Here is a 15524-nt window from a genome sequence, read left to right as displayed (position 1 = left end):
AAATAAATTCTTACATAAATATTTGTACTGGACCAAAAAATATACAGAGAAAAAAAATCCTCAGCCGGCTAATACCTATATTTACAATAACCATACATCCTTTATTATAAAGGGTACTCTTTTATTTTATGTGCTTTAGATTTATTTATTCTTCAAAAACACACTTTTGTCCTTTATTTTGGTCATTTAACTTTTACTGTACAATGGGTATCACTTAATGGGACAGTTTTTCACATTTATGGAAAAAATATAGAAATTTAATTGTCTTTTTTAAAAATACATATACTGCTTAATTTTTGAATTTTTCTGTTAGAATGTGTTTTTGTAACGTTCTTCTTGATTGTGGTCTTGAATGTTCCTTTTAAAGCAAAATTATAAACACATTTTTTTATGCTTATGAACCTCTTTCAGATTTGCTCCCTCTTCAGGCATTTTCCCAAGAAAATATGGTCACCGTACCTGTATTACTTCCAAAATACTAGGAAAAATGAGGAATATTTGGAGACCTCCAGAACTCATCATCAGGCGGGTCCAAACAACAAAAGCTCCGGGTACCTTAGAAAGGAGAGCATGGAAATCGCCAGACAAACATTTTGGTTCACCTGGCCAGACGGGATAGGAGGAGATGCTCCTCACCATCCGAGACCATGAGCCCACCTCAGCCTGCGCACTGCATCCCACTGCGACTCGGGAGATTTTAGGACCACGAAGAAAGCGGCGAGACGGCCTGGGAAACAGTCGGACGCGACCATATTCTCCAGTAGGGTGAGTCGAATGCTATTCCAAAAAGCGACCTTCTCGGAGGTTATGCGGGCCTTCCGCAGGTTACACAGACTTCCTCGATGGTCTCCCCCCCTCAATCTGAGTCGAGTGGTAGCCCCCAAGCTAGGACCTAGCTCCCAGCCAAATGAAGCGGCTCTTGCGAGCTGCTGTTCAAGGCATCCTCCAGAGCAGCAGCTCGCGCCAGCCCAGTTCCCCAAAGCAGCCGGCCGGTTGCCCAGGCTGTCGCTGCCCCTGCGCTCGTGCGCTCCGGCTCCTCCGTCACGCAACTCTTGGCCAAGAGCCTGCGGGGTGAGGGTCTCCCTCCTCCCCGCCACCTACCTACAGTATTCTCGCCGGGACAAAGCCATGAAGCAGGCGCTGCTGGAAGTGATGAGGATCAATCGGATTTGTCGGATGGTTTTGGTCACTTGCTTGGGATCCTTCGCCCTCGTCATCTTCTATTTCCAAAGTATGTTGCATCCAGGTAAGGACGGCTGCTCGGTCCGTCGGCTTCTCCGGGGACCCTGGAGTTGGACCGGAGGTGGAGGTGACGAGGAAAGGTGTGTGTGTCTGTGTGTGTGTGTGTGTGTGTGTCGGCGGTGCCGTCGTCCTCCTCCTCCTAACCGCGCTGGGGAGTTCAGCTGGGGCTGGGTGGCGGCTTGGGGCTGGGTGGAGAAGGAACTTCAGCGGGTTGGCGCGGATGCGAGGGGCTACCAGCCCGGGCGTCCTCGGCCCACGCAGGTGGAGGGCACCGGAGAGGGCTGGGTGAAACGGAGCCAGCGAGGTAACGGGAGAAAGGAGCAGAGACAGAGCAGGGAGAAAGCTGCGATCGGGACGGTCTTTCGAAAGGGTCTTCTCGGTGCGATCAAGTCCCGGGAAGCGGGGTGTGTGTGTATGTGTGTAAGGAAGGCTGCTGTAGCAGAAGAAGAAGAACAAGAAGACGAGTCTCGGGATCCTCTCAGCGGCCGTGGCGGAGGCTCTTCGCTCTGCTGGCCATGTGCACGGAGGTGGGGGGGGGCATCCTCAGCTCCGGCGCCAGCGACTGGGAGAGGATGGGGAAGAACGGAGGCGGCGGCTCCTCTTGGGCTGCTTTTGATTTCTTTCTTGGGCTTGCGGCTGACACGGGGAGCGAACACCCGGCAGGATAGCACCTTCTTGTTGGTTTGGGGGTGGGTGGGAGCGTTGACTAGAGAGAATTGAATCGCGAGCGGGACATTGGAATAAAGTCCTTTAGCGATCGCAATTGAAAGTAACTGCCAAACTATTCGGTTGGCAGGGGTGGTGGTACCATAACCTTTTTCTCACTCATCCAAATGACTTTCTTCGTGGTTTCTGGTCCTAGGTCTCTACTGCTTTTGTTTTACTCGGATTTATAACTTAACCCTGGTTGTCAAGTTCTCATTGCCTAGTTGCTCTAATTTAGAATAGAGCAAAAGGTCTAAAGAAAAGTTGTCATGAAACCCAGCCTGTAGTTTCATACACGGGATTCCCCTTAAAAGTACCAACAAATCACTACAACATCATATGTTCATTATGCAGCTAAACATTCCAGTGAATTTGCATGATCTATTTAGGGTATCCCTAGGAAACTACCCTCAAATTACTGAGCACATGTATCATCACGTGTGAGTGTGATAATTATTGACATAGTGATAACAAGAACATGTGGAACTCAGACTTGGATCTTCCTGAGTTGCATGATTTTTATAAAAAAAATCCACAGGAAATCATACTCAAATCATAGATCACAGCTGTTTGCATGGGTTCAGGCAACAAAATCATGGAACCAACAGTTCCTCATCCTGCTATGGTGCAGGATGCAGGATCTAAATTATGGATTCACATAATTTCTACATGACACCCACAAGAAGCTATTGCCTTATCACATATATCCAGCTGTCCAGACCTTGAACTATTTGGGATCTGAGCTGTGGTTCTTTAAAGATTCTTCTGATTTTACCTGGGGACCATGCCATAACTATAGTTTTAAGATAACCGATCCAATTATTTTTGCTGCCAGCATGGGGCAAATTGTGGATTTTCTTATATCTTACTTTTTTATAAGTCTTTATATAAGGTACACATGAAAACATTATTAAATTACAGGCCACATTTCATTTGCACAGCAGTCAGTCTGCCATCACAATCTATAGCCTATGATTTTTTGGCACTACTGTGGTGGAAAAACATGAAACTAGCCACTGATCTTCACTGCAGTTTACAATTTCTGGTGACATCTACATGAAGCCATATCATACTGTTCTGCAGAGAATGAGCCATGATTATTCTGATAACTTCTGACATTTGTCCCAAAGATACTTTTTTAAAAGGCAACTGGATTTTCTTTGTTTTTCCTTGAGGACGTTTCACTTCTCATCCAAGAAGCTTCTTCAGTTCTGACTGAATGATAGAGAATGGGAGGGTATCCTTATACTCTTTTTGAGATTCGTTGAGGCCACTTGCAGGTTTATCTGTGCTCTCAGGGTCACCTCAATAGTGCAAATGGATGTGGAACATTCTTGGAACTGCTGAAAGGACTGTCCCTTCATAAACATTCAAGTGGCCTCAAAGACTCTCAGAGTGTTCATGACCAGATGACTGCAAGGAATATAAATCCTTCTATTCTCCACCATTCAGTCAGAACTGATGAAGCTTTTTGGATGAGAAGCGAAATGTTTTCAAGCAAGAACAAAAAAAGTCCAGTTGCCTTTTGAAAAAGCACCTATGGGACAACCATGATCTGAATGACTGTGAATCTCATCTGACACTGAAAGTTTCAAAATGTGGCTCTGAAACATGGATTCTTGTGCTTTTTATATGAGATTTACCAGAAACATAGCCCACATCATGCACAGAATCAGCCATCAGAATCATAGTTCTGATTATTTTTGGCATTGCTATAATGCAACCACCTTTCCCCAATACCTTGGATATGGATGCTCTAGATGATATCTGCCTGAAATACCATGAAGCTATAAATTCCAGTTCTTTCTCAACAGACAAAAAGAACAAAATCACAACTTTTAATTATTTTTATTCTAATGTGATGCAAAAGAGAATAGATTTTTTAAAATTTCAGCTGATATGGTTATTGTTGGATCTTATGGGAAGAAGATCTGAGGTGGATATTCTTAAGAATTATTATAATTTTATATGAAATGTTCTTCAAATCAGAACTAAATTGTGGATTTGAGGCATAAATCCTTATGAATCATAGAAACCATGCCTCTCCCAAATATTTTCCCTGAACTGGAAAGTTCAATGAATCAGTGATTCATTGTGCTACTACTGCACAACCAACCTGCATCTCAGACATGTAACTTTACATAAGCCCATGATTTTTACACACATCTATTGTCACATATGAAATCAATAAACAATAGTTCGCTCTCCAAAATATGGTAGTTTGTATGCACCCAGATTTAAAAATGTAAACATGTTTGCCAGAGAAATTAAAAAAGAGCCACTGTCAAAAATAGGATCACTGCATAAATAAAAAAAATAATGGATCCTATTTTCCATGGCACCACACTGGTTGATATACAAGGATCCAGGGCATCACATGATACCTTTTGGATATGTGCATAGGATTATTTCAAAGTGACAATCAAAAAGAGGAACATAAAGATAGATTTTGATATGGAAAAAAACATTCATTTAATGATTTACTAGGCCAACATGGCAGATATGCCGAATATAAGGAAAGATATACAGTATGTGCATTCACATGTAAGTTTATCACAGATCCCTTCAATACTATTTGAAATCAGATATTGCTTTCACAAGCTTGCATGAGATTTAAAATGTACTATAGATGCTTACTGTAGTTGTAAAGTAAATGGATGGGTGGATGGATGGTTAGATGGCTTATCAGCATTACAGCATGAGATGCAACTATGACATATTGATTCTTGAGCATCCAACACTTGACATATCAACTTGCCTTTGGCCATAATCTGTAGTGTTCCAAGGACATGATCCTGTCCATCGTTTGATCCATTGCCTTCGTCTTCTACTTTTCTCACTTTTCCCCAAGCACAGTCATTTTTCTTGACTATGGACACCTTGGACATTTAAATCAGGTGTCCAAAATACATGCTTGTTCATCATCACCTCAAGGAAACAGCCAGTCTTTATTTGCCCAGAGTTCATTGGTTTATCTTGTAGTCTCTGATACTATTACTAACCACATCCAAATGAAACCATCTATGTCCTTTCTTTTCTCAGTACCTATTTTTCTGAGCTATATATACTATTAGAAAAAAAATGGTTTTCATACAGTCACTTATTTCTTCTCATAGGTTTTCAGATTCTCTTTTACATATTATAACTTGAACGTTCTGAATCTCTTCCTTATATTCATCTTACATTCTGACTTGAGGTTCAAGTCAAATCAAGTCTTGTTGGCTCAACTCTTTAATTTTCTAAACTTGACCCATATATGTGACCTCAATAATCCATGATCTGCTCTGCAACTTACACTTGGATTAGCTGGATGAGTGAAATACATGTACTCTACTTACTATTGGGAATTGATTCAGATGTTCTGTATTGGAAGTGCCCATATATCTAGAGTCTGATTTATGCTGCTTGAAGCAACTAAATTGATGTAAAATTTAAACTGAGATGAGTTGGGACCTGTCTTCCTCTCCCCTTATTCCTCCACCTTCTCCTAATTTAAAACCTATATACATTGACCAATCAGTGAATCTGATGAAGTGAGATGTACTTTGCAAAAAAGAATGCCTTTTAATAAAAGCTTAACAAAGGCTGAAAAGGTGCTACCAGACTCCTCCTGATTTTTGGCTACCTTAAGAGAAAACAGTTCTCTCCCATTTGTATACTGCTGAATCTGCAGCAACTGGCAGTGGTTGTCAAAATGCACAGCACATCATGTTAACTCTTATTTAGTGGTTAATTTCACTTGGGGTAAACAAACACTCAAGTTTGTTTACTTCTTAAATACTCAATTTCTTACATTTCATTTCAAGTGTTCTCACTTTGCATATTGTTCTCACTTTGCATATTAGTAACTGTGACATCAAACTTCCTTGCTTCTTTGGTTTGGCCATGTCATCACTTCTCATGAGACTGTGACATACTTTCTCCCAGTAATTAGAGTGGTGCCTAAAATAATTCTAACATTAGGTGTTCATCTACAGTAAGTGTTACCAGTTTAACACTTCAAGATGGTGCAGTACACGGGTGTCAAACTCCCTACGTCAGGTGACATATTTTTGCATTGCCAGAGCTGGGGTGGGCACGGCCTCTGCATGTTGCAACCGGCCCAGAGGCCAGCAGTTTAACACCCCTGGTGTAGTATAATGAAAAACAAACAACTATCTAAGGTCTAACAGAAGTAATCAGTAGTTAGGTTAATGACTGCACTGTGTATTTCTTATCTGGTGTATTGAGTCACCATGCTGGTATCCAAAAGATGCTTCCTCATCGCACACAGATCCTACCCATAACATCATTTCTTCCATTCAGCTCTTATAACCCGTATATGTGTTCAAAGTTTTCTCCACTTTTGACTTGCTATTTTGAGACAACTTTCCCACTGAATCCACTTCTCTTACAGTACATTTGTCACATTGCAAACCCAAGTAACAGCTCTGTGATTACGTTGACTAATCAAATGGAGGAGATTTCTTTAGCAGTCTATCTCTTTCTCATTAGCAAAAGATTAGACAGTTAGGTGTCATGGTAGATGTCCCACAAGGTTTAAATGATAGATTACCTAGAAGAATGCTGTCTTTGCGCTCTGCTTGGTATAAATTGTGAGCTTTGGGGAATAGCTTTTGTTTCAAGCAGCTTGTGCCTAAGCAATTCAGTCATCTAATATTTTAAAAGACCAACACATTTCTTTTTCCTAGTTGGGCTGGGTAGTCCTGGAGACATGGCAGACAAAGCACAGTTTGCTGTTGCTGACCACTTACAGTATCTAGCTCTAATTCTAGATTATTTTTTCTTTAAATTAAGACCAGAGTGAGAGCCAAAAGAGATAATGTTAAATATAGAGTAGCAGTATCCACTTTCTTACATGAACATTTCATTTGGTAAAAAAATTACTGCAATCAAAACATGCAGTGAAGTATATTCTTTTCTTTCTCCTACAGAGTCTGAATGAAAACCTCTGTGATTAAAACTACTCCACAAGGAGTGCTTTCCTATTGCAACAATGCATGCTTTCTCTCTGGGGCAAGCAAATTGTGGTTCTGTGCTTAGATAGTTGAAAATATGTTATAAACATGTAAGGGATCAAGATCCAGTCTTTAGGTATTATAGTCTAGAAGACAGTAATGACTTCTCTACTCTGGGAATCTTAAGCTCTAAAAAAGGTGTGATGAAGCACTTGAACAGTTGGTTTGAATGAGGACATTGGTGAATGGGATACAGAAAACCTCTAAGAAAAAGCTTATGGTTAAAGGCCAATTAAATGGAAAAGATTCTGGGAAGAAGTAGCTAACAGCTAATGGATTAGGAAGCTATCTACATTCCCTAATTCTCACCCTGGTATGCAGTGCCAGCATATCTGTGAACTACAGATAGTCCTCAACTTACAACAGTTCATTTAGCATTATTGTATATATATATTATTGTATATATCGGGCATAATATTTACGGTAATTGTTTTTTAACTTTTGTACTTTGTTTTTTAATATTTATTGCCCTGTACACCACCCTGAGTCCTTCGGGAGAAGGGCGGTATAAAAATTATATATATATATATATATATATATATATATATATATATATATATATATATATATATATATATATATATATATATATATATATATATTTGTGTAAATTACTAACAAAGAATTAAAGGGAAACTGAGATGCATTTCTGACTCCTTAGTCATCATCAGCCAGCTATACCCTTCTGAGATTCGAACCTGGGCTGATTGCATACAAGGCAGTGTTATTTGCCTCTAAGCCACAAGGTCCCTCTCGCTCTGTTAGCTTTTTTTCTGAAATATATATATATATATATATAGTGACCATTCAAAGTTACAAAGGCACTGAAAAAGTGACCTATGACCGTTTTTCACACTTAAGACCATTGCAGCATCCCCATGGTCACATGATCAAAATTTGGATGCTTGGCAACTGACTCATATTTATGATGGCTGCAGTGTCACAGGGTCACATGATCACTTTTTGCGACCTTCCAACAAGCAAAGTCAGTGGGGAAGCCAGATTCACTTAACAACTTAACAACTACAGAGATTCACTTAATAACTGTGGCAAGAAAGTTCATGAAATGGGGCAAAATTTACTTAACAAATGTCTCACTTAGCAACATCCAGTTCAGGTAATGGAGCTGCAGTTGCACTAAGTGACATAACTTTGAGATTCACACAAATTGTCATTGGAGGTCTATGGGGAAAAAGTCTAAAGTCTCCAGACAATCGTTACTTATTTGTATAACTAGAGAGCACTTTCAAACATACTTACTTTTTAACACTACTAATTCTACATTGACCTGATTCACACAATATGCTAATCTATGCTTTGTTTAATAATAGTTTATTAAATAAATTCAGCTGTGTTTAAGTAACACACTTAATCATTAATTATAGTTTATCACTATGCTGACCAGCTTATGCAGTATGCTAAAATGAAGTGGTTTATTTGGTTTGGCTTGGTTTTGATTTGGTTTGGGCTTAGTTTATTATGTGAGCCCAATGGCTGTATTTAATCTGAGCCATGTAACAGCAGATGCTAAAAGTTGAGGACTGGTACTAATTCCAAGGCTCTTGTAGCCATTCCCATCAGTTGAAAGGCAGCTCTTTGTCCTATGACTTCTCTTAAAGTGATGTGCTACTTTCAGATGTGATGGAGGACATTATTCTATGACCATCATTAAAACAAGTTTCATAGGGAATCCCAGACAAATATCCAAATATTGTGGAATATGAAATATTTAGTCCTTTGTCTGAGACAAGAAAATGTTTTTGAGTAATCTTAATTCCTTTCTACTCCTGTAACTAAAAATTTAAGAATATTCATAAAAACAAAGCGAACCAACCAACCAGTTCTTGGAAATATTATACATTTGTATTTTAGTATACCTGGTGGAACCAATATGCTAGGTTCATGCTGGCTATGTTCACATGACCTGCAGATCACAATTAACTCAGTTTTCTAAAGGCACATGTCACACGGAAGAGAGTAGGCTAGGCTAAAATTTAGGCTTGTAAGCAAAACAAGTCTTAAGTATAAGAATGTGAAAATTCCTACAGGGTAACAAAGTGATACAGAGAATACACTTGATATTATCCAAAAGCCATCCATATTTTTTTGCAGCCTAGATTCAGAGGTTCTGTATTGTTGGGAACAGAACTACCCTGCTTTACTGTGGCATGAAGTTGTTTTCCTGTGTACAGGTAATGACTGAATTAAATAAAATTATATTTTCTAACCAGCTCAGATAGGTCTTACAGAAGGGAACAAGAACCGCATGTCTTTATCCCAGTCAGCGTAGTCTGACCTTGTAAAAGAAGGCAGTTTAGCCTGAGGGTGTGAGCCAATTTCCCCAGAGTTTAAAGAGAAAAAGCAAAGAGCTTTGGATGAAGCAGCTGCTGGGAGAATCAATTGCAATCAAATAATACAGGTCTGATTTAGTGAATTGAACCTTTGCCCAACATTAAAAGGAACATGGAAATGCATCTCCATGACTGGAGTCGGCTTCTGAATTAAAGCAAATTGCATCTAATGGGAAGAGGCTCTTGGCTGAAAGCAGTTGTTTGAAAATAGCAAGCCTGTGGAAGATAATCATGTGAAGCTTCTTTCACTTCCTTCTGTTTTGCCACCAAATTAGATTAAAAGGGGGACTGGATGTAGAATGATACGTCTTGTCTTGGTTCACCTCCCTCTCCCCAAAAGAATCTCCTGTCTTAAATGGTTGTGGTGGCCTTATGCATTTTGGGTTCTGGCTCTTAATGAATGAATCACACAACCTTTGCAATGAACTGAGTACACCTCCAATGGTTCCAGGAAGAAAATGATTTCTGCAAATAGAGCAAGTTTTGTGTTCTGTCCTTGAGGAGAAAACTCTTTTTCATCCCTTGCTGGATAGACTGCCCACAAACATTTCATTAGTTGGTAAATATATCCTAGGAAAACTATAAAATGCAAATTTTAAAAGTATAGAGATGCATGCACACACATAGCTAGGGAAGACCTACGTTTTGAAGGGTGATGTGCTTTTCTTTAAAATAGAAAGACATCTAACTGAAGGTCTTAAACTCTGACTTAAAAAGAATAACCAGAAGGAAGAGGATCCTGAATTATAATTAGTAGTGAGTATCTGGGAGGCAGATGGTTAAAACCTACTGTGTCTTTCTTTGTTATGATCTTGTCTTGCTGTTTCGGATTTGTATTTCTCCAGGTACTTATTTCACCTTGTTTTTCAACTTCTTTCATAACTATATTTCTTCTCTACCTTAGGAGGGTTAGTGATGAGCTGTATAAGTGACTGCTGTAATGAAGACAGCATGATTCCTAAAGTCCTGTATCTGACTTGTGGAATCCCTGTACTTTTAACCACAAATTTCAACCATAAATGATAGCTAATTCTTCAAATGTGTCAGAATAAAAAAAAAACAATGGATTTGGTTCTCTGATATACACCTTATTGTGAAGTCAGTTTTCTGGATCTGCTCTAGAGCTGATGAATAAAGATAAAGGCAAAGGTTTCCCCATGTCTGATTCTACAGAGTAGTGCTCATTTCTGTTTCTTAGCCAAGTTAACCAGCCTTGTCCAAAGATACTTCTATGGTCATGTGTCCAGCATAATTATATGCCAAGGTGCACAGAACCTTCCCATCTAAGTGGTACCTATTTATTTACTTGCATTTGCATGCTTTTGAACTGCTAGGTTAGCAGGAGCTGGGGCAAGTAATGGGAGCTCACCCGGACCCCATCATATGGTGCTTGGGTCTCGAACCCAGGCCGTCAGTTTTCCAATTGACAAGCGCAGTGCCTTTAACTCCTGAGCCATTGCGTCTCTTCAAGAGGTGATGAAAAAATGTTGTCAATATTAACAGGTTGACAGGTGTTTCAGGTTATGCAGTAGGATTGCATTAATTGAGATGCTGCACTATGCCAAGAAATATGTAACTGGACCATTTGTTTTGCATCTGATTTTGTTCTGGGCAGCCAGTTCAGATGACTGTGGCTGGATTACTGTAGTATAAGGAAAAAGGCAGTGGATTTTAAGTGGACTGAACATAACTGAGCACATTTTCATTGGTGAACATTAAGCAGGGTTTGGATTTGATTCATGAGAATAACTTTTCTGAATTTGTGGATCATTTGTAGCTTAATTGGCAATATCGTGTTCAGACAACACTGATTTAGCTTTGCAGTCTAACGGTGCTAAATATTATTGAATATGGTTTTTGTATGTGTCCTTGATCTCAACGAAATATCGTACATCTATTTTCTGAACAGACCTGTTCAGGGTCAATTTTTCAGGACTGAAGCAAATTAATATAACAACCTCCGTTGTGTCACTACACCTCCTTCCCTTACTTTCACATATGTTTCTGTTGGCTTTTTTTTAACTGTTCAGAACAATTTGGTAAAAGCTCAGTTCATAGCTAGAGGAGCTGAAGGCAAGTAACTTGCATGAGACTTCAACTGAGGCCTGGGTGATTTGTGGCTTGTGAACTTAATCACAAAGGAAGAATTTTATTTTATTTTTTGCAAATTGACCATTCAAAAATAGAGTTGGATTATCTTTAACATTTCTTGCCTTAATACAAAGATTTGATTAGGACAAATGGAACTTTTAAAGTTTCAATTTATGAAATTAGAACATTTTTTTTCTTCTCCAATTTATGGCATTGGGTAATTTTTGGGAAGCAATTTAGGATACTGGTTATTTTGATCCTTGGTGATGATCTAGCTCAGTCTTTCTCAACCTCGGTTTATCAAATTCAACTCCCAGAATTTCACAGCCAGCATGGGAGTTGAAGTCCACACTTTCTTCAAGTGGCCAAGGTTGAGAAAGATTGATCTAGCTGCAATCTGAATGGAAGAGTACAAAGAGGCACAGTTCGGATTGAAAAACCAAACTGCATTAAGTAATATTTGTGAAGTGATTAGATCTGAATTGGCCATAGTTTGCATCCCAGGGAAAGTGGTGGTTTTTTTGTGATTAGGAGATTCTCTTTGATAACCAAATTGGGTTGTATATTTTGTGCAGCTCAGCTACTGAAATGATTAATTGTAAATCTATCACAATGATAAATGCTGTTATGTCATGCTGCATAGAGCAAAGCTGTAAATATCTTACAGCTAATATCCATTAGTAAAGAATTAAATATGATTGGTTTGCAGCTGTATTTGGAGTACAGTTTAATTTCTTTTTTGCATAGTATTATCTTGTCTAAAACCTTCGCCCCCAAAACTAAGCATTTGTTTGTGCATTCTTTATCTGAATTCTGGTTTATATGGTGTGCTAATGCATGGCAAGGTTCGGTATCTGAATTTGAACTATAAGTTAAACTCTGCTTATAGCAGAGCATTTGAGCTGAAATCTGTAGACAATTTGGTTTAAACCTGACCTTTTCACTCTGCCAGCTGGCCCCAGACAGGGAGATTAATGGATGGCTAATTACTCCTTCCCATTTCCAGATGCAGACCTGCAAGGCAGGAATGACCACAAAATGGAGATGCCCCAACTGTAGCAACTTTGGTGCTCAGAGGTTTTTTTTAAAAAATAAAATATTAATATGACCAACCATCTTATACTACATAATACAGCTGGGCTCACAACAAGTTACAAAATATAACAAAGACAGAGAAATCAAAATAAAGAGAAGAGATTATATGTAGGTCAGGACTGAATTGTGGAGTCTTGGTGCTCTCTGAGCTTGATTGTTACTTGAAGACGTTTCATTACCCAACTAGGGAACATCATCTGGGCTAATAGTGAATGTGGGTTTTACTGTTTGTTTATATACATTAGCTTGCCTTTCCAGTGTTGGTTGAGGTGTGGTTTTCTCCTTGGTAGTTCTGGAACTATCTTGGAAAACTAGCTCTGATAAGTACCTTCTGGAACGATAAGTAGTTCTCGATTTATGACTGGTTGCTTAGCAACTGTTCAGTGTTCCAGCAGACCTGTTTGGGGGAGGGGATACTTATAAGCTAGATTCAATGATCCACCCTCCCCCTTTAATCATGTGACTGCATTTCAAGTGCTTGGCGACTGGGCCACTTTTTTTTTAAAATTCCATTTATATCCCGCCCTTCTCCGAAGACTCAGGGCGGCTTACAAGCTTAGCAGTAGCCTTCATTCTATGTATATGCCTGCTTATTAGGGCTTTCACACACACCCCCAAGCGGCATTATTACAAAGTCAGCTTAATTGCCCCCAACAATCTGGGCCCTCATTTTACCTACCTCGGAAGGATGGAAGGCTGAGTCAACCTTGCAGCATCCCATGGTCATGTGACTGTGTTTTATGACTGTTTTGCCAAAAAAGGGCATTTATTTTTGGTTTTTGGTAAAACTGCACCCATTGCAAACCATTGGTTTGCTTAATGACTGTGGTGTTAAGAGAAAGGCCATAAAATTGGGTGGGAGAGTCATAAAATGGGTCAATCACCTGAGTGACCCATTTTACTACTGTCATAGGTTATGATTGTGATGGGCAGGCTACATTATGGTCGTAACTCGAGGACTACCTGTACCAGTAAACAGAGCCATTCCTACATAAAAGTATTTTAAAGGAAGTGCTTTAGATCTGATATAAGTAGGAGCTTTGATGGTGTCTTTGAATTCATGCCTATGCCAGGTCCTAATCAATATCTCTGAAATACTTTTTCGTACTGTGCATTCTACTTTATAATACTGCCAGGTTCATTTATTTACATTTCTGCTCAGATGCTTCCCCTGTTTTATTGATGCTGTTCCTTTTGAACCGACTGTATTTCTCAAAGTCTATATTCCAGTCATGCAAGTCATCTCACAAAGCCTCCATGGTACCCATTAAATCATATTTGCCATTTCAAGATCATCTTGTTGGTTTTTGGGAAAAAAATGAAGTATACTCTGAGCTTAGTGCATAAATATCAAACTCTATGAACTTTGTCAGTCAGTGTTCTTCCTAATTTTTATTAAATGGTTTAACAAGCTCTTTTGAAACTAGTTGAAGCTTGGTATGCTTTGGCCTGAAGTATTTTAACCAGTTCTTGTGACATATGAGTAGTCCGTTATCTAGAATTTGTGTCATAATCCATTCATTTGCAGTATTGTTCACTGCTTATCCAGTCCTCTTCCCTGTAGTAGAAGGGATGAACTCTCAGCTCCCAGATTTCTGAGCTTCCTTCCCATATCTTCAAAGTCAACGGTGATAGAGTTGTAAGTATTTTGCACCATCATTTGCCTTACTTGGAATAGCAGAAAGAGATAACTATGAGTTTACTTCATAAATCTTCTACGTTCTGTCATATCTTTGTTCTCAGTTCCTGGCAGACAGCTTACCTTATGAGGTGATAGATCCAGATAGCATATATTTGTTTTAGTTCCTTGCAGTAGTAAATCATCAACTACAAAGAATATTTGTTTTGTCTTCTTGCAGGGAGCAGCTGCATCTACTCAGAATTTCTACATCCTTCAGGAATCTATTGTGCTGTTGTCTTTTCAGTATTGTTTTTTTTTTCTTTACCAGTAATTTCAAAGCCCTTTTTTCTGGAAGGGACTAAAAGCTACTTCTCAGTTCTAGCGGTTCAAAATATTTTTATATCTCTTGCTTTTGGTTATCAGGGCTTGTTCCTTTGCTTGATTATCTTTTTTTAACAGAACATTGTCTTTTCTGTTGTTTTGATAGTGTTTCCTTTCTTTCCTTAAATAAAATATTCATTGTCTGTTTCGAAGCATGGCCACCCACTGCTCTAATCATCTGACCTTTTCTTCAAGTGCTACTACAAGCTTACACTTGCTGCAAGTATATGTTATATGGTTTTGCAGCAGGAGGACAAACATTCCACAAATATTACAAGTCACTCTTGTAGATTCCTGTCCATTTATCTTCAGTTTTGCTTCTTAGGCAATTGGCTGTTGGAAGGCTCATATTTCTTCTGGTTTTCCTCTCACCCCTTCAGTTTAGCCAATACAAATTCTTGCCTTAGGTGGAAATTTTGTTAGGGAATCCCCCAATGCACCTTTCTAACAAAGTTATGTTAACTTTCTGTATTTAAGCTTGCCTCCTGGAATCTGAATACCTTGTATTCTCCTTACAGGTTCAGTTTACTCAGCAAGAAGCAGTCACTGAATCATCCACTGTGGACAATTAACAATATAATTTACGTAGTTCCTCGAGTCTAGTGCATTGGTGTAGTCTTTATTTCTTTCTCTTTCCTAAGAGTGAAATATGTTGTCCTGGCATACAAATGAGAATGGAGTTGTGTTTGGAATCAATAAATAGGTCAGAGAATAACAATGCTAAAGTTTGAACCAAAGTCTGGATGTAATACAACAACTATTGTCTCGTGTAAAAATGAGATGATAATGATGAAGAATAATGATGAATATATTGCTCTGTTGCATAAAAATATATTCTTGCATAGATATTTTGTACTGAGTGCCTTCAGCCACTTAGTTCCAACTGTGAATATGTTTTATGGCTATTTCTGTAGTTTATGTGACAATCATTTCCAGGGTTGCTGCTGGAAACCTTGCATTTTCCAGAGTCTAATGCATATGAAAGGGAAAGGCTGGATATGCACTAGTTTAATGATGCCA

General features: G+C 39.0%; 1 protein-coding gene across 1 annotated transcript in view; it reads left to right on the top strand.

The window, feature by feature from the left end:
• Positions 1-1062: 1062 nt before the first annotated feature.
• Positions 1063-15524, top strand: part of CHST11 (carbohydrate sulfotransferase 11) — a 175771-nt gene continuing 161309 nt past the window's right edge. The window contains exon 1 of the mRNA XM_081331142.1: positions 1063-1246. Coding sequence (XP_081187268.1) covers positions 1129-1246 — 118 coding nt within the window. The 5' untranslated portion in view covers positions 1063-1128. The remainder of the gene's footprint in view (positions 1247-15524) is intronic.

Source organism: Vipera berus (assembly GCF_964194415.1).
Source record: "Vipera berus genome assembly, chromosome: 6".
In the NCBI taxonomy this organism is placed as follows: Eukaryota; Metazoa; Chordata; class Lepidosauria; order Squamata; family Viperidae; genus Vipera; species Vipera berus.
The sequence above is the reverse complement of the archived record's forward strand: the minus strand, read 5'-3'. Positions and strand labels throughout refer to the sequence as shown.